Source organism: Ursus americanus, chromosome 11 (genome assembly GCF_024610735.1).
Source record: "Ursus americanus isolate L20-20 chromosome 11, mUrsAme1.1.p, whole genome shotgun sequence".
Taxonomy (NCBI): Eukaryota; Metazoa; Chordata; class Mammalia; order Carnivora; family Ursidae; genus Ursus; species Ursus americanus.
The window spans coordinates 27,152,786-27,172,801 of NC_142137.1; the positions used below are offsets into that span (position 1 = coordinate 27,152,786).

At 40.7% G+C, this 20,016-nt stretch overlaps 2 protein-coding genes across 11 annotated transcripts in view; one reads left to right on the plus strand and one right to left on the minus strand.

Annotated features, from left to right (window-relative positions):
• Positions 1 to 4,346, plus strand: part of CDC40 (cell division cycle 40) — a 49,487-nt gene extending 45,141 nt beyond the window's left edge. Inside the window, exons 13-15 of the mRNA XM_045798466.2 lie at positions 1,323 to 1,399; positions 2,913 to 3,057; positions 4,169 to 4,346. Coding sequence (XP_045654422.1) covers positions 1,323 to 1,399; positions 2,913 to 3,057; positions 4,169 to 4,346 — 400 coding nt within the window. The remainder of the gene's footprint in view (positions 1 to 1,322; positions 1,400 to 2,912; positions 3,058 to 4,168) is intronic.
• The window catches only part of METTL24 (methyltransferase like 24), a 122,727-nt gene that overhangs the window by 12,855 nt on the left and 89,856 nt on the right, over positions 1 to 20,016 (minus strand). The window contains exons 5-6 of one of the 10 annotated variants that reach the window (XM_087865383.1): positions 14,588 to 14,716; positions 472 to 567 (exon numbers count right to left, since the gene is read on the minus strand). The exons of 1 other annotated variant lie outside the window; for it this stretch is intronic. In XM_087865383.1, the coding sequence (XP_087721509.1) occupies positions 547 to 567; positions 14,588 to 14,716 (150 nt within the window). In that variant the 3' untranslated portion in view covers positions 472 to 546. 8 more of the 10 variants (XM_087865384.1, XM_087865381.1, XM_087865382.1 and 5 more) reach the window with 8 other exon arrangements.

A 20,016-nucleotide genomic window follows, 5' to 3' on the forward strand; every position in this document is an offset into this window, starting at 1 on the left:
ACAATGTTCATAGAATGTTCAAACCCATTTCTTGTTCTAGAGCTCACTGTACCAAGAGGTCTTGAAATAAGGGATCTACATACATTTTTTTTGTTTGTTTACTTTTAAGCAAACATTGATCTGAACCTAGACTATGGTTAATTTAGAAATGCTCTTATGTTATTGATTATTATTGGCTAATCATTTTATTTGAGGAGGGAAAAACAGTTGAACCCTTTTTGGACTGAGGTTCTTTTCAGTACATTTGGGCCATTTTGAATATCACTTCTCGTTTGGTACCTTAGAGAGGTATAAAGGGTTGGATTTGATAAATGATAATGTTCCCCAGGTTACACCTAAAACTACTTTCTTCTAACCAAGATGCCCATAGAAGTTTTTTCTAAACATTTGCTTCTTCTGAATGGATAGATGGATGGATAGAGAAAATCCTTACTTAAAGGCAAATTGTTATAGGTAGTTATTATTTTCTAACTAATCAAAGTTTTAGAACTTGAACCATAGTTAGAAATTGATACTGCTGCTTTATATTCTGTGTTATTCATCAGATTACATTTTCCACACGTTACTCTGTAAAAAAACAAAACAAAACATTTCTGGTCACTCATGAAAAGCAACAAGACCAAAATCTTTCAGAATTACTGAAGAGTTTTTTTTTTTTTTATCATGGAGAATATTAAAAACAAAAAGGCATTTGGAACTCTTCATGGTTCTAGATTGAGGTGACTAGTTTCAGATTTTTGTGGTGTGTTTTCTTCTTTGTGTCACTCATGTAAGAATTTCTGTAATGCATTTTTCTTCTGCACCATACACATTTAGAATAATAGCAGATGCACTTAATTACTGTACAGCTTTGCCTGCTATCCCCTTGCATTGCTGAAGGCTCTTCACCCCTCACCCGCTTGCAGAGTTAGCAAGGCTGGCAGGCCGGCAGGTAAACTAAGAACACCCCCCTCCCCGAGGCTGCCTCAGACATCTTGCTCCTGCCCACCATGGTACATTTTTAGATGAGTTCATTGTCAGAGAACTTCAGTCACAGCCTTTTTTTTTTTTTTTTTTTAACATAAAGGCCAAAGTTTAAGTCAAATAGAGTTGGAAAACTAAATCACTAACACTGTTACAATTATCATGGAAAGGCATTTGAGAAGTACAAGGTTTGTAATAAGCAACGGGATGCCATTTTGTGATTTTCCTTCCCCCAGGAAGTTTCGTGAAAGGTTTATTAAATACATAATCTCAAGAATATCTCTTTAGTTTCAGAGATAATTCTCCTAAAGGTACTTTTTAAAAATTACTTATTCTGATAAGCTGTTTTTAAATTTTAGGGATATCCCTGTGGATTTCAAGTATATAGCAGAGCCCAGTATGCACTCGATGCCTGCAGTGACTTTGTCGCCAAATGGTGAGTGAGTAGGTAGAATGTGGTTTTAAATGAGCCTCGAAGACAAAGTGTGATTTCTGTATTCAAAAGAACTCTGGCCTTTTCCTCCTAGGGGAAGTCTGTCACAGGGCCATACTTGTATAAGGAAACCTTTCAGTATTAGAAATAGTCACTGGTTTTCATCTGTGAGTCACCTCACCCATTCTCTTGGTTTTAATAATATTAATAATAATAATAATAATAAACAGTGAATTGCAGCTAACATTGACTGAACATCTAAGGATTTCCCTCTGAGGATCAGGGTTTTGTTTTGTTTTTTGTAATAATTCTCCTTCCAGCAGAATCATGTTCAATCATTTAGTGATTTATTGTGAGCTCTTTTTCTTTCAGAGGATAGAAAATTTTAATCTGGTTCCCCATACTAAGAATACTTTAGCAATTTACTATAAAAGATTTTCTGAGCCAAAATAAAAAAGATAAATGCATCTACTACTGTTTTCTATTCAATAGTGCATTGCCTTCTAAGTACAAAGTAATTCGTACTACAGATATGCTGACAGTATACTGGTAGCATTATGGCTCTCCATGCAGGTATTAGAGTGGGGGATCTGGTGTTTGGGCAACACTGTCATCAGAGCCCCTGTTTGCTCCCATAGCTCCTGTGAGCGTGCAGCAAGGAAGAGGAGGCAAGAAAGAGTTTGCTCTCCCGTCGAGGCGTCTACCACAGGCAGATCAGGGATCATTTTGTCAACTGCCCTATGATTTTGATGAGAAGAGCAGCCTAACTGGGTCCTATTCTGATAACCACCACATCGTATACTGTCACATTTGTCTCTCTCTACACTTTCTGTAGTGCATTTTTACACTGCCCATTACAAATATCGAGCCCATCTTGAGCAAGGCTATTTACGCTCTCAGGCTGAATACTGTTAAGAGCGTTCCCGTAGTTAATAACGTCTGCAAGCACATCGGATGCAAGAAGATACTACAGTTCAGGCTCTAGAGACTTTGGTGACTCTTGGCTAGATAAAAGCAGTTTGGCCTTTCAGAAACAGTTCCGATAATTTTTTTAATCGTATCTCTTTTTTTGCATGGTTTTATTTAATAATCCTAGGTTTTCTCACCTAGCGTTAATCTCCTTTTTCCGTAATTAATGCAGATAAGTCTCTTTTCCCCCATGGTTCTCTTGTCTGTACTCACTCCAAATTAATTTCATTTCATAAAGTTTTACTTTAGTTCTGTTAATGCTAAACTCAGAATTTCTGTATATCCTTATTCAAACAAAAAAAGCTTTTATATGAAGAGTGCTCAACAATTTGGGATTATCTGAGCAAAATCCATTACTTCTTTATATATAAATCCCTCTTGTCAGCGACAAATTTGTAACACTTTACAGATGGTATGGTAAATTCATTTTCCTATTATTGTAAAGTAATTGGGAACAAAAGAATATTAATGTCTGAACATATTTAAAATAAAGTCTTTTTAGAATTTTCAGTCTTGCTCTAACTTGTCTCATTTATTGAATTTACAGGGAAATGGCTAGCATGCCAATCAATGGACAACCAAATCTTAATTTTTGGAGCACAGAACAGATTTAGATTGAATAAGAAAAAAATTTTTAAGGGCCATATGGTAGCGGGTTACGCTTGTCAGGTGGACTTTTCACCAGACATGAGGTAAGTTTAAATCTCTTCGTGTGTTCTTATATTCAAATGTGATGACATAACTAATGTCATACAAATAGTAACACGTTAAAAATCACTGTCACGTATGTGATCACGTGATAACTATGCAGAGTGTCACACTGCCTGATAGAAAGACAAGAGCAAGTTATGAAAACTGCATGTGGCTTTTTGAAGTTCTTCAGCGGGTCTCTTAATCTTGCTTAGTCCTGTGCCCTTTAACCACATCATAAGTTCCTGTCTACACGGGCTGTGCCGTATGTTCTCTCCTTTCCTCACGAGGCTCGGAGGACTGTAGTCACTGTAAGGCTGTGATTAAACACTGGCAGCACTAATTCTGTACTGCGGTGTTGACATTAACAACTCCACTGCAGCTTTTCTGTGGTGAGACCTCAGATCCAGCTCTTGACTCTTTCTCGGCCGCACTATATTTGTGAAGCCCAGATGGAGTCTTTCATTTCCCCATTCTTAGCTGAAATAGAGAGAAGTAATCCAGAAATCTCTGTAAGCTTGTATGTTTGGCTGGGAAATGTACCTTAGACTCCTACCTCCAAGTCAGTCTTAGACATTTTCAAAAGATGTTGAAGCCAAAAAATAATTTGGAATGTGGTCGAGTCTGACTACGGTAGAACGGGTATCCCGGGCTCTGTGTGAGGCTGGTTCCCCTGCACTGTTTCTGATTGTCTGAAGAGTGATTTGATACTGCTTTTAATGTGGCCCCTGGGTTTCCCAACCTTTGGGTTAATACATTTTTCACTCACAGATTGGTAGCTTGATGGGGAGGGTTTTTTGGTGATGGGTAGTAAGGAGGGCACGTATTGCATGGTGCACTGGGTATTACACGCAAGTAATGAATCATGGAACTTTACATCAAAAACTAGGGATGTACTGTATGGTGACTAACATAATATAATAAAAAATATTATTAAAAAAAGAAGTTATAGACTGCTTTATGCTCTACCTTGTTATTCTCACTGAGTATTGTATATTCACATTGACTTTTTTTTTTTATGTTACTGTGAAAAAGATAAACTCTCTTTTCCTAATCCCCTTTGTCAGTTTAAGGTGTTTGAACAATTTGAATTTATTTCTCTTCCCATTCTAGCTACGTGATTTCAGGAGATGGAAATGGAAAATTGAATATCTGGGACTGGAAGACCACCAAACTCTACAGTCGATTTAAAGCTCACGATAAAGTGTGTATAGGAGCAGTGTGGCATCCTCATGAAACATCTAAAGTCATAACATGCGGTTGGGATGGTCTCATTAAATTGTGGGATTAATGAGATTAATCCTTACCTAGGGTCATTTTTGATCCGGTATCATATTTAACTATATTTAATTATTAAATGTGTTGGATGACAACTTGCTTTACAAATTATGATTTCCGTACATGGCCTTATGAAGTTGACCCATTGTTTAAAAATATTTTTTTTTTGTAAATTCGGCTCATATAATTTCATTGGCAACTTCATTTTGTTCTTTATAGATGTTATTTATACAGAGAATGACCATTGACTTTCTATGTGGTGAGTAGTTGTTAGCAGGCAGTTTGGGTTTACCCCCCTTGACATACTGCAAGGATCTGTTTGGAGTTGAGGAAGAATCCCTGGTGGATTTGGGGTTTTAAAGGAGGTAATATAAATAATGATGAATAATTCTGAAAGGCACCATGTTTACCTCTTCAACCAAAATGGAAGTAGGGAACAGGGACGATGTTAATGTGAATCTGAAAGATGGTAAAACTACCCACAATTACTGTTCCCATTATTTTTGGTGGGTCAAGTTCAAATCTTTTGGATTCAGGAGTTCTATTTTTTATGACATATATCGTATGTTTACTTGTAAGCCAGCAATCTTCTCTGACTGCAGCATTCCTCTAACTATTAAACAATGGGAAATAAACAGTCCAGAGTTTTTTCTTTGGCTTTCTTCCCGATCAGTATAGACAGGACTATATATAATCAGAGAATTATGTTATTTTTGAAGGTGAAACTCAAGAGAATTGAGTCAAGACTTTGAGTTTTATTTGTATTTACTATCTGTAAGGACCTGGCTACACTTCCAGAAATCAGGGTCTCCTAGGTCATCGATTCATAGATGTTACTACTGAAATACTCCTCATAGGAGATGGGGTATGAGGGCATCGTCCAAAATGTCAGCTTGTAGTTTCTTTGAAGTGATATGTTTTATCTTTAAAATTATTCTGATTTTGCTTATGAATATATGCAACAGAACTTTTTAAGATTAGGAAAATTTTTAACTTCTTTCCAAATCTTTGAATCAAATTGACACTCCAGGAAGATGGCTGTGGTTCCCCAGTTTGAGAAGCAATAACTGGTTGGTTTAAAAAAAAAAGTTTAAGAACTTCAGATTGTGAAATCAAGATAGCCTCTTGAATATAGTAGCTAACAGCATTTTGGTTGACAAGCCGTTTCTCCCGGTTTATTACAAATCTCTGTTGTAAGATATTTGAATGTGCTTTGAAATATTTCAGTACCATGCTTAAAAACATTGGTTCATAGCTGCTCAGAGTGCTGACTTGGAGACCAAAATCATGTTGAATGTTGAGATCCTAAGGGCATTAGCTCTGCGTCCTGGGCTGTTGATAGCAATTCATGCTCCTTGGGCTTCGAACTTCCATTTTTAAAAATTAATTTTTAAAAAGGCCTGGTATAGATGACCTGGCACTACGGCCACATATAAATAAATTTCAAAGAAGAAAATAGAAAAAGAGAATAAAAAATGGTAAGATGTTATTTTGGGGCACACAGACACTCAGAGAAATAAGAATGCACTGCCTGGCTGCTGCCTTTCTGTATCTGCCAGGAAGAGGGGCGGCCACTTCCTGAAGACGAAGCAATCTGCAGAAGAGCTTTTCTTTAGTCCCAGACCACTGGTGTTAACAAATGTGAATGATCGCAACGTGATGGGACAGAAAGAATTAATCATACATTTAAACTATCTTGTTCAGCATCAGTGTTGTATATGTTACAAATCATAATTTCTAAATCTGGATTTATTTTATTGTGTTTTTGACTGTTTCTAAACTAAGTAACTGTATATAAAAGTTGTCTCTTTTTTTAAAAAAAAGATCGTATTTTTAAATAAAGCATTTTTTCTAGAAAGTGTTATCAAAATTTTCATTCTTAGTCTTAAGTCTTAACTGTTGAGACAACAAATTAAACCATCTGCAGATTTTAAATGGGTCACTTTTATTTTATGGGGAGAAATGATGCTTTAGAGATGGGGATGATATACTAATATGGTATATTAATGGGTTTATTCTAAAGAACATACTAAGAAATACAGGGCAGCGTGCTGAGAACACACAGATTAAGTCTAACACATTCCATATTCACTTCGTGGTGGCACAGGGTTCGAATTGCACCCATTTCAGAGTACACAAACGAGTGGGGTTCTTTTCCAGCTTAAAAAAGTCTCAAGATCATGTTGTTACTGGAATTAAGTAGTTACCTGCTAGCCTGTTTTCCTCACTGCAACCTTTTTATCACACCCAGGACAGATTTCCTTCCTAAAGATTAGAATAAAAGTGATGCTTACTGAAAGTTTTAATCAAATGAATATTTAAATATTGAAGGACAAGCTGGGAATATTTTGTCCTAACTCAGGAGACAGTTTTAAGATAGGGAACAGGGAATAGCATCCAACAGGCACTTCCCTAAGTAAAAAAGTATAGAGTGATTCTTAACGATGCATTGTGAGGCTGTCCTTATTAGCATGTTTATAAATTACCAGAAGGAAAACAATGGTGAAATAGTAAACTCTTGAATGACAGCCGTAAGGACTGCAACACTAGCAATGATTATAGATGGCTTTCCTTGAAGAACAGTGTTTCTCAGCACAGACTGAGAACCATCTGCATCAGAATCACCCAGAGATGGTGTTGCTCACTGAGATACAAAAGAGAAGAAAACGGACTTAGCTGGAGGAGCCATAATGAATTCAGGTATGGAGAAGGCACGTGCGAAGTACCATCCAGGTCCACATACCCATCAGTAGTATTCAATTTGGGTCTCAAGGTGAGGCCTAGGGAACACCAATGTTGTGTGCCATCAAAGATGCATGGTTTAACTGGCAGCATTCTCTCTTAGTGGATCATACAGCAGTCGATGAAATAGAGTAGAAACAAAGCAAGTGCTAAGGGACCTATGAAGGAGAAGAGATGATCCAGTAGAAAGATGGTTCTATCGTAGCACGTGGCTCAAAATTCATGAGAGCCCATGAATTTTCAGAGAACACCCATGTTCTCAAATGTTCATTTGATCAGTCAGCAAATAAAATGAATGAACTAACAAAGATTGCAAACCAGAAATATATATTTATATTAATATATATATTTGAATGTATATTAATGTAAATATACAAAAATATGTGTATACTCATTCACTGGGTCAAACTCAGCACTTTTAGCAAGGTCCCCAGTGGATACACACTATAAGGATGAGAACCAGTGGAGTAGAGTCTGAGTTTATCTTGAGTATTTCAGAAATGGCACTGTTTAGTACACATAAGAGAAATTTTGCTAACCAGAAATAAATACGTGTGTGGCATGCATGTACATTTAGGGGTGTGTGTGTGTGTGTGTGTACAGAGACCCTGAGATCATGACCTGAGCTGAAATCAAGAATCAGACAAATGCTTAACTGAGTCACCAGGTGTCCCTCCCTCAATTATTTTTTAAATAAATATTTTACTTCCCTCATAGTCTTTGAAATCAGGTGTGTATTTCACACATAACAGCACATTTCAATTTAGACACTAAATATCAGATATTGTACCTGTTTCACACCAAGTCGATTTACATGTCCAAGTTGTTGCAAATATATCTGAGTTTTCTAATAATTGAATTAGGTAGAAGTTTTTAAATTTTGGTTAATTAAAAGGAAATACAATTTACAATTCAGGTCCTCGGTCACATTAGCCGCATTCGAAGTGCTCAATAGCACCCTGCGGCTACTGGCTGCCATATTACACAGAACAGGTCTAGCACCACTTTTTATACCTATGGCTCAAATATTCAACTTCACTGCTTCATCTTCGGAAAGGAATCTAAGGTTCAGACTACTCAAAATATGTTAAGAATATAAAGTTTTCTATGCTACATTTTGGGTAGTTTCCTCAGGTTTATCTTCCAGTTTGCTTTGCAGTCTCTTCAGCTTTGTCTAATCTGCCTCTGAATCCATTAAATTTGTTCCAATGACTTTCCCTTTACAGAAGGTCTAGTTATACTTTTTTTATATTTACCTGTTCTTCATATATCATTTTCTTAAGGTTTCTGTATAGTCTTTCATGCCTTTAATCATTTTAAACAATTTATATTCTACTTTAAGACTTACTATGTCAAGCTCTGGGGCTGAAAACCCCAGCGTTTATTGTGTCTGTCAGCTGCACCTCGCAGTAGGCCACTTCCTTGTCAGCTAGAATTTTTTATTAGGAATTCATCTTAAGTGGGTCTTGTTTCTTCTTTTTCGAAGAAATCCTTTGTAGCCTGAGTTGAGTCCCTTCACAGTGGTTTTACATTAGTTTCTGCCATATACCCTGACCCTCAGTTTTTTATCTTAATTTCTCAGCTTACGGTTTTCCTCACCATGAGATTAGTACAAATTCAACTCCTTCAACAGGCCAGAGGTTTCAAATTCTCCTGGGAAAATTCTGTTTCCTCCCAGAGCTATAGCAAGGATAGGCTCTCTTGTGTTGGGGGTGGGGATGAGGGAGGGAGGTTTTTTAGGATTCTCAAGTTGAGGTTATGTGGCCCTCCCAGGGTCCCACTGCGCAGGCGTTCTCCATGCCAATCCTTTCCCCCAACACAGCCTTATCTCCGCACCCCTGGTACACCCAACTCCTAGGACTACCGCAGAGCGGGTTCCTGCTCCAGCTGTCTGGCTAGGCTCCCTCTGAGCTTTGTGTGTCTGAAGATTTTTCTTTCTTGGGCATTACATATAATATATACATATTATTCTTTCTTGGGCCATACACACAAATGTCTATGTACATATGTACACACACGTTCACACATACAGAAGGATCACCATAGATACACATACTTAATCTAGTATCTTCAGACAGTGCCCCTTTGTGAGTATATTCTGTAAACAGCTGTATAAACCAGTACAGTCTGAAAGATTCCGGGTTTTAGAACCCTGTGAGTGTAAGCGCGTTATCCAAAGACGTACTTGGCCTGAGGGCCCTTCATTTGATTGGAGAGCCATTGGCACAGATTCCTCTCTTATCCGGGCCTTTTCTTCTGAATAAGCACATCATTTGGATTCTTCTGAATTTATCCTAAGGCTTCTCTTTATAGCACACAAACCAAGAAATTACCCTACCACCGTCTAAGCTTCTCTAATCACAAAATTCTTAGAAGAATGAGATCTTTGAGCTAGAAGAAACCTTAGAAATAAAAAATTCCAACCTAAGATAAGCGAATAGGCCAAGGAAGGTGATCTGCCCGACGCCACACAGCTAGTCAGCAGCCGCGGCGAAATCGTCCTCCTTTCATCTGACCTTTCTGCCTCCTCCACATAGTGCGACTTAGTTGCGTATTTTTTAAATTGTCAGATTTGTGGCATAATCTTCATGGCTTCCAGCTTGCTCTCTCCGAGTTAGGTAGTTCAAAAGAAACACTCAGCTACTGAGACTAGTAAAACAGAACCTAGAGGAAGACAGTCTCTTGGCCTCTTCCGTTAGGGTGGAGCCCCATCATTTTCTCATAACTGTGCCCAGAGGAATGTTGCTCGGTTTAAAAAGCATTAGTTGTTTTTTTTTTCAAAGATTTATTTATTTATTTGAGAGAACATGTGTGCGCACACACAGGGGGGAGGGGCAGAAGGAGAGGGAGAGAGCAACTCAAGCAGACTCCATGCTGAGCGGGGAGTCCACTGCGGGGCTCGATCCCACGACCCTGAGATCACAGCCCTAGCTGAAACCAAGAATCGGATGCTCAACCGACTGAGCCATGCGGACTCCCCATAAAGCATTAGTTTTAATGAAACTAGCATGTTCCCACATAATGCTAACATAAAGTGTGACGTTACGCTTGCCTGATTTATTTTCCTTAAGGACAGAAACATAATTATTTAAAGAATTTCAATATTTTCCGAATTTAGGCAGTTTAAGAATACATTGAATCTTTGGATTATGATTTCATGTGACAAGTAAAGTTCAAATAACTCTTTCAATAAGAAAAAGACATTTTTACATAAGGTTAAGTGTGTTTCTGAATTCATAAAGCAGGAGCAATTGGCTAATACAAAAAGAATTATGTTATTGCTTAAAAGGCAAACATAAACTTATCTCCAGCCAAAAACAACAATTATATTAATTGAGCCTGGAGGTATTGTTGTATTGTCAAGAATAATAATCTGTTTTAATGAGGGCTTCGTTTTTAATCTGAAAAATATGATGATGAGGCCGGCTCCCTGGTATTAATCCAAGCTTTGCCAAACCCAAACGTGTAATACTTAGGAAGTACAAATCTCGTACTGTATTTACTGTATCTAAAATCACATAGCCAAGGCAGAAATGGCTTACATGAATAATTAATTTGGGCTAAACACTGTAAATTCATGAATTTACTTTTGTTCTACCCTAATGTAGATCAGGGGACCTTCAGTGAATCCTAACAGACGTTTGTTTACTTCTTCCTGACTTTCTTCACTTTAACATATCAAATAGTTACAAATATTTATAGGATAACCTGTTACAACTGCATCAAATACAATCACTGTAAGAGAAGGGGAAAGGGAAATTTTTTTCTGAGGCTCTAATTTTGAATAGTGACACAGTGTGTGCAAAAAAGGTGATTTCTGAATCTCTTACATATGTCTCATAGGTCTTTCACCTAAATAAGGTTTTTTTAATCATTTGAAGAACATTGTTAAATTTTATTTTCAGATTCACTTAGGAGCATTGCTCTGGCGAGATGAGGCTCATGTGTCTGCAGGTTGAAGACTACTTGGAAAACAAAGGAAACACACCGCATCTCCAATGGACTGTGCCCTTTCTAAAGCCCAAGAGAAAAGTGCCACACAGTGGGACGAGCCAGGGCCAAGAGCTGCTTCCAGGCCTTGCAAGAGCTTTTCTGGCAACCTGAAAGGTTGATGGAGAAGTTGCTGGGTCCCCATATTCTTTCAGGAAGCCTCCATTTGGCAGGCATGTTTTAATTAAGTAGATCATTTAAACTAAACCTATATGCTACAAATGTCCCAACTCTAACAGATTTGCAGGTCTGATGTTAGCATATTTGTAGTTTTTCTCCCTATTTACTAATAAAGAAGCAAAAATATGTCCTTTAGGAGAAGCATCTTACGTCTGCTGGAGGCTATTGAGGCAGCCCTGCGGAGGGAAGGGGACGAACCAGCACAGGCTCCGGATCTGAAAGACAGAGTTGGGGATTCCTACTCTATCATCTACTAGTGGCCTCATCTGAATAAGCTATTTAACCTCCCAGAGTTTCCTCACTTGTATAATGGGGAAAATTACACTTCCGTACGGGGTTGCTGGGAGAAGTAGGAACCATCTCTGCCCAGTGCTGGGCACATAGGAAGCTCTCAATAGCAGCTCTTGACTTGGCCTCTTCTCTGTGTTCTGCTTGCATTGCTGTTGTGGGGGTTACGGTGGTGGTGGTTCTTGTTTTGCCTTCCCAAGCAGGATGTTCCCAAACAGCAGTGCCATGGTACCCCAGACCCTTTCTCGTGGCCTACACGGGTAGTTCTCCACAGTGGCTGGCTTTGCGCCCGAGGGGACATTTGACACTGGCTGCAGCCATCTCTGGTTGTCACAACTGAGAGGGGAGGGAGGGAGGTGCTCCTGGAATCTAGTGGGGAGGGCCGGAGATGCTGCTGAACATTCCACAAGGCACGGAACAGCCTCCCCCCCCCCCCCAACAAGGAATTATCCAGCCCAAAATGGCAGTCTGTGCGGAGGTTAAGAAACCCCAGCCTACACAATAAGCATAATAAATTTTAGAGGCAGGGAAACCATAGCAACAGTCAGAATATTCATCATAAATTTCAAACTATCCATGAAGGGAATGAAGGACAGTCTTAGAAATAAGCATAAAATAAGTACAAAAAAACTATTGAACAAGCTGCCTTGTAGGTGGGTGTGGGTGGGTGTGTTTGTGATTCATTTTGAATTTGTCCTTTTTTTTTTTTTCCTTAACAGTACAGCCATTCTTGCTTCAGACATATATATAGTGTGACAAAGTCAATGTTCTGCACCACCAATCTGGAAGAAATGGGGACTTGGCCTGTACAAAGGGGGCTTTCAGTGATTCCATCAATCTTCAATCCCCTGAATTAAAAATCTTACTGGAGGGGCGCCTGGGTGGCACAGTGGTTAAGCGTCTGCCTTCGGCTCAGGGCGTGATCCCGGCGTTGTGGGATTGAGCCCCGCATCAGGCTCCTCCACGGGAGCCTGCTTCTTCCTCTCCCACTCCCCCTGCTTGTGTTCCCTCTCTCGCTGGCTGTCTCTATCTCTGTCGAATAAATAAATAAAATCTTAAAAAAAAAAAATCTTACCAGGGGAGTGTACATACCTAAGATCTGATGAGACTGGACACAAGACGAGTACGCTTCCTACTTCAGTGTGTAAGAAGGTTTACGAGGTTTAATGTGTAAAAAGGTTTATTGTATATTCTTCAGTGTATATAAGTTTAATTAAAAAATAAAAGAGAGAATCTGATATAATCCAAGCAGGAACTGGACTAAAGTTAACTTTGTTTTCGAGGCAGTGACCCCATGCACACTAAACATTAAACCACCTCAGAGTTTTTCGTGGACCCTTTGTGCTTTTGAGATACCTATGGACACGGAGAGCAGCCTGCCACTTTAAATCACACTGATTCAAGCTGGTTCTCCCATCTCAAAGATTTTGACTAGTGTACTATGAGTTTTAAAATAAAAAACTTATTTGTGTTTTTAAAAATCCAGAAAGTCTTGTTCCCTTTTGAACTGAAATGAATAAGATCATCCCACTCTACTATATTTTGGTTTCTCACTTGAGGGAATGGCATTTTCAAACCACTGCAAGAAACAGAAAGCCAACTCAGGGAACATCTGGGGTAGAAGGAGGTAAAGAAGGATAAGAAGGAATAAAATCTAGTAGCAGCCAGCATTCTACTCTTTCCCCAAATTTCTTGAACAAACAATGTATGCATAGTTTTCCTGCTCTCTCGTGATGTAAAAAAATGCCAGAAAACATAATTTATAATAAGGTAATAATTTGGTTTATTTTTATGCTATTTAATTGACTTATTTGGAATAGAATTTTTGAAAATCATTCCTGGGGATAAACATCTAATCCCGTAAATAAAAATGATAGAGATCATTTGAACTACTGAGAAGCTACATTTTCTGTTTAATTTTTAAAAATATAGAAAGGATTGGCGTTACTGAAACACTAGGTAAGCATCCCAGGAAAGAGACAGACTTTGGCTCTCAGGCCACGGTCTTCTAACAAATGCCAGTTGGCAGTAGAGAAAAACTCACTTGATCTTTGACATAATGTATTAAAAAAAAAAAAAGATTTGGCAGCATAGGCAAGGCTGTGGTCGAGAAATCAGGTTTGAAGTCGGTGAAGGCAATAGCAAAGACACCCGATTTCTGCTTTGTGCTTAGTTTCATAGAAACAGCAGGGGATTTAAGGCTGTCTGAAAAGAATCCTGAGTTGAAGTTCTTCAGAGTCTGGTCTTTTAAACTCAGTGACAGAATTTGGTGTGTCTGAGTCCCCAGACTCCAAGAATCAGGGGTGCTTATAAAGCCACAGCATGGCCTCAGCAAAGGAATGACTGAAATCTACAAGTCCTAAAGAATGTCATGGGCTGGGTGAGTAAGAAAAACCCTCAAAGAGGGGAGTGAAAGTCAAAGGAAAGGCCCTATTTTAAACAGGAAGCCACAAACTTAAGAATCTCATCAACCCGGTAAAAATGGAAATGTTATGTAATTTCTTCTTCATGTTGGTGGATTCATGGATTTTAGATGCATGATGAATTTTAGGGAAAACAGATAAGTGGGGGGTTATCTTCCCAGTTAAAACAAAGAAGGAGGCAAACAGGCGAAAGGCCTGGGCTTTGGGCAGATGGAGATGGACGACTGTGGCACTCCTGTATCCATCCCACCCACAGGTGTTAACTGTGTCCCCTACCACAGGGCAGGTGCCAGGCTACGTGCACTACAAAGGCAGTAACACAACCCCCTCCTGGAGCAGCTAACAGGCTAGTGGGAGGAGACTGGACAAGGACACTGATCATTAGAACGCTGGGTATGCCTCGTTCTGCAGTTATTTCCTGGAGTTCTCAATGAGGTCCTGCACCCTAGGTCCATCTTGTATTCACCCAGCTCAGAGTATAACAGCTACTTGCATTGAAAATGTCTTTCTTCAGGAAGAGCTGGGGTTTAGATAGATCTTTGTAACTATGAAAAAGCCTGAAACCCTTGAGTTCTAACTCTTTGAGGAGGCTGTACCAGAAACGCACGACACTACTGTCACCGCCACTGACCTCAAACCCGGGCCAGTGGAGATGAATCTCAAAGGTGAGCTGTCCAATTTGTTCCAGGACATCTTCCAGAATAAGATTTTCTAAAACTTTCCATTCCGCACTCTCCAGATCTGCTTTGAGAACATCAATCTGTAGCAAAATGATGAAACGAGATTAGCAGATTCAATAAATGCTGTTAAAAATACCATCTTGACATCAGGAGTATCGCTGTATGACTAACCACCTCCTCCGAAAGCAGAATGTTTCAAGTTTTAGAATTAGCGGTCTTTTTCAGGGGCCACTAATGACATGCATTTCTTTTTTTTTTTAATATTTTTTATTATGTTAGTCTCCATACAGTACATCCCTAGTTTTTGATGTAAAGTTCCATGATTCATTACTTGCATATAACACCCAGTGCTCCATGCAATACGTGCCCTCCTTAATACCTATCACCAGCCTATCCCATTCCCCCACCCCCCTCCCCTCTGAAGCCCTCAGTTTGTTTCCCAGAGTCCACAGTCTCTCATGGTTCATTCCCCCTTCTGTGTACCCCTAGACATGCATTTTTTTTTTTAGATTTTATTTATTTATTTGACAAAGAGACAGCCAGCGAGAGAGGGACACAAGCAGGGGGAGTGGGAGAGGAAGAAGCAGGCTCCCAGCAGAAGAGCCTGACATGGGGCTCGATCCCAGAACGCTGGGATCACGCCCTGAGCCGAAGGCAGACGCTTAACGACTGCGCCACCCAGGCGCCCCTAGACATGCATTTCTAACCTCACTCCACACCAAATGTTAATATACAAATAATGAAATGCCAGTCGGAAATCATAACGGACCTTCCTACTCTCCGCCCAGTGGGAATAGATGCCTGCGAAGGAGACGCTGGAGCCTGTGTTTCATGGAGCTGCGTGCCCACAGCCTCTCCCCGACATCCTAGACCCTGCTCGCAGGAACCCAGCCATGTCAGGACAGCAGGGTGGCCCACAGGGAGGGACAGACAGAGGGCCACTGCCTGCCGGGGCCACCTCACAGACCTCACCCCTCTCCAACTGCTCAGGACTGGAAGCCAGGGAGAGTTCTCAGGCATCTGAATATCAGACTCGTAAAAATCTATTATTATCCCATGATTTCTTTTAAAGCTATACACCAGCACAGCATCTTAAAGAGGGGGAAAAAAGGCAACACCATTCTCTGTTCGTTTAATGACCCTAAGTTCACATTCCAGGTAAGATGAAATGTAGGGACAAGAGTAGGATAGGAGAGATTTTGCAATTAATTAAGTTGTAAGAATCAGCTCGTTTTTGCTGGCTTTGTTATTAGAATAGCAGAACCCAGAATGCCTCCAGAAAGCAATGAATGCTACTTACTCACTGAGCGCTTGCGTGCGCCAGGGCACCGTGCAAAGTGCTTCGCCTGCAATATCCGCTTACTCTTCTCAACAATTCTGCAAGCGTGATTCTGTTGCTATCCCCATTCGAAGTTTACAAAACCAGACTCAGAGAGTAACCCATCCCCGGTCACACAGCTGGAGGGGCAGTGGGGACATGTGGACTGAGTCTGTCTACATGGCCCCTCTTCTTAACCACTACACAATGCTGACTCCCCATAAGCCACAAGAGGAAAAAATGGTAACTCAGATTCCCTAAAAGTCTTTTAGTTTAGAAAATAAGGTGCCAAACCGGGGATGTACTGTATGGTGACTAACATAATATAATAAAAAATCATTAAAAAAAAAAAAGAAAGAAAATAAGGTGCCATTAGAGAGTGGATAAGGGCTCTAGGAATAGAAGTCCTGTTATCAATATCACCAGTTTACATTTGCAAAGCACTTTACAACTTAGAGAATTACTTTCTACATACATAATCCCAGTGAAACAGCCCTGTATGCAGACAAGAGGCCTTGGTAAAAATGACTTTGGGCTGCCAACATTGCTTGTGTGATTTCAGAGTTGGGTGGATGAGAAGATGCATAGGATTTCGACATAATTGCTGCATAATGGTCCTTGCCCAGTATCCTGACATCCCAAGGAAGGTGCTTTCTTTCACTGTCTTGCCTCGGACAGTAGCACCTCATGGTCCACCTGGGAAAGAGTGATGGTAACACCTCAAGAATACCAAGAAGCCTCAGAATAGTCTAGATATCTGTAAACCAGCCTGTCCGAACACAAAGAGAAAAAGTAAAATGAAAAACAAAACAAAAAATTCCTTTCTTTTCTGAAAGGAACCGAGCAAAAGCAGACTCCAGGCACAAGGCTAATATAATTCTTGTGAATTGGACACTCAAAAGAATTAACTCACTCTTTTTTTTCATCTCTGCTGCCCTGCCACTTTCTTGACTTTGTTTAATCATTGAAATTTTAAGCAGAATATTCCTGAATTGGGGTAATTAAACTGCCAAAAGAAGTATGTAATTAAAACTTTACAAAATTATCTAATTAGTACAGAAAATATCCAAAACTTAAAATCAACATCTCATGTCAATTCACATAGTTAATTTTTAAAAATCCTTATAGATGTATTTCTATCATGGTTTTCTTTTTTTTTTTTTTTTAAGATTTTATTTATTCATTTGACACAGAGAGAGATAGCCACTGAGAGAGGGAACACAAGCAGGGGGAGTGGGAGAGGAAGAAGCAGGCTTCCAGCAGAGGAGCCTAACATGGGGCTCGATCCCAGAATGTCAGGATCACGCCCTGAGCCGAAGGCAGACGCTCAACGACCGAGCCACCCAGGCGCCCCTCTATCATGGTTTTCTGTGAGTTCGCATATGGTGAATGTGATCAATACATGAAAGTATTAAATGGACAGGGCAAAGTCAATTAGCCTGCAATTGACCTAAAAACTACGTTTTGAGATAGAGGAATATATGTTTCATATTTTTTTCCAACCATATTTTTAAAATAAGCTATCAATCAGAAGTTATGAGCAACAGGGGAAAAAAAACCAAAGTAGGATAAATCATAGCAAATATATGCTTCCTGTGAAAATCCAATTTTCACTTACAAAACGCTATCCTATCGAAAGAGCAGAAAGTATTTTCAAATACGACAACATTGCTAACCCCTTTTGATTCCAATGACTGGAAATTCTCCACTTCAATCAGAATCGAGTAGGTTGATCTAAATCACGAGGCCCAGGATGGCGCAGGACCGAGGAGCTCATAAACCTCTTCCCCGCTTCCAGCCTGAGAGCACAGCCAGCCCAATGCTGTGAATAAAACATGGGTTTCTTTCCCTGTGTGCTTTTCCCATTTTTTGTATTTCAGAACGTTCTATCACAACTCTTTTGCAAATGTAATTTCCATTACTACTGCGTAATGCATCCACTATTATTGTTTGTATAAGGCACAAAACTTTGTCGCATCGGGTACGCCACTTTTAAGATACTAACATCAGCTTTCAACAGTCATGGCCCTAAAAATCACGCAAATGATTACATCGGAATAATCAAGTGCCAATCCGAATCCAGTTAGGTTATATCCGGTTTCTTGAGAAAAACAACGAGGTGTGAACTCTCCGTAAACTCCGGAATAACGAAAGACATATTCATGGGAAGGAAGTGTCTCAAAGGAGGGTAGGTCAAACAACCTACCCGTTACAATTTCAGCGGCATTAAAGAGGTCCTCCTATCAAAAAGTATCTCCTTTCCCTTGTGTCTGGAATACCCAATAAACCTCCTTTCACAGAATTTTTGAGGAAATGGGCATTTTAATTTTAACTGGGTGAAGGTGGAGGCCGTTTGGCAGCCCCCTCATCACAGCACGAGCTGATGTCTGTGTCCCCCACCCGACGCCGCAGAGAAGAGGAAAAGCGGGTCCTGGCCTTGTACTAGTTCGCTAGGGCTGCTATTAGCAAAAAGGACCGCAAACTGTGCGGCTTCAGCAACAGTACTGCCCCGTCTCATAGTTCTGGAGGCTGCACGTCTGACATCGAGGCGTCCGACGGCGTCGGGTCCCCCAAGGGCTACATGGGAGAAGCAGTTCTGTGCCTCTCTCCCAGCTCCTGCCGGTTTGCTGGAAGTCTCCGTCATTGTTCGGCTTCGGCATTGCTCTGACCTAGTTCTTCATCGTCACATCGTGTTATTTCTTCATCTACCCGTGGCCTGCACCCAAATTTCCCCTCTGTAGAAGGACACCGGTCATATTGGGTGAGGGGCCCGGCCTGCATCAGTATGACCTCACTGAAGCTAATTACATCTGCAGGGACCCTGTTTCCAATGAAGGTCACATTCTGAGGTCCTAGGGGTTAGGGCTTCAACATGGGAATCTGGGGGCGCACAATTCAAACGACAGCAGTGTTTGTGACAGCTATCACTGCAGGCTGTAGCAAGGCGGTGTGCGTTCCGGAGCCAATTCCCCGTCAGTGCCCGGGCTAAGTGTCCCATACCAGAGACCCAAGGGCCAGCGACTCTCGGAGGCAACTGTGGCTGCTGTCCTGCCAGTCCCTACATCAGCCAGCCCTGACAGCTCCAACTTCACAACATCCAGGGCAGGTCAACAGGCTCCAAGGCCAATTAAAACCACCATCGTAAAACTCCTATGCTTCGTTCCCTGGTTCCTTCCCGGCCACACAAGCAGGCCCAGCAGGTGAACTTTGTCTTTGGCACCCCCCTCCCAATTCCCTAGCCGCTTCCCTCTTCCTCCGGGAACTCAGCAGGCACTCAACACCCTCATGCCTGCAGCTCCCCACCTGAGCCCTTTCCCCTTCCAGGGGACCCCGCAGCAGGATAGGCAGACCGCAGCGCACACGGCAGCACCTGTACAGGACTGGGTCTGGGACTGCCCAGCATCGCTTCCACCGCATTCTATTGGGCAAAGCAAATCACAAGGCCAGCCCAGATTCAAGGTGAGGTGAAACAGATTCCAGCCCTTGAGGGGAAGAGCCCCGCACACAGAAAGGAGGAGACAAACTGTTCATGGTTGCAAATAATTGACCCCAGTGATCAAAAGCAATATTCAAATTTATATACAAATCCATGAATGAGCCATAGTATTAGGTGAGACATGAACCTTTGCTGAACACAAGCAACACTCCAGGAAAAATAAATAATAAAGCCTTTATTCATCCGAATAGTATTAAAGAAGGGACATTCATTAAAACATGGCATTTGCTATTAGATCTGCAACATGGACGGCACTGGAGGAGATAATGCTAAGTGAAATACGTCAAGCAGAGAAAGACGATTATCATATGGTTTCTCTCATCTGTGGAACATAAGAACTAGGAAGATCGGTAGGAGAAGGAAGGAATAAAGAAAGGGGGGGTAATCAGAAGGGGGAATGAAGCATGAGAGACTATGGACTCTGAGAAACAAACTGAGGGCTTCAGAGGGGAGGGGAGTGGGGGAATGGGATAGGCTGGTGATGGGTAGTAAGGAGGGCACGTATTGCATGGTGCACTGGGTGTTATACGCAACTAATGAATCATCGAACAGTACATCAAAAAAAA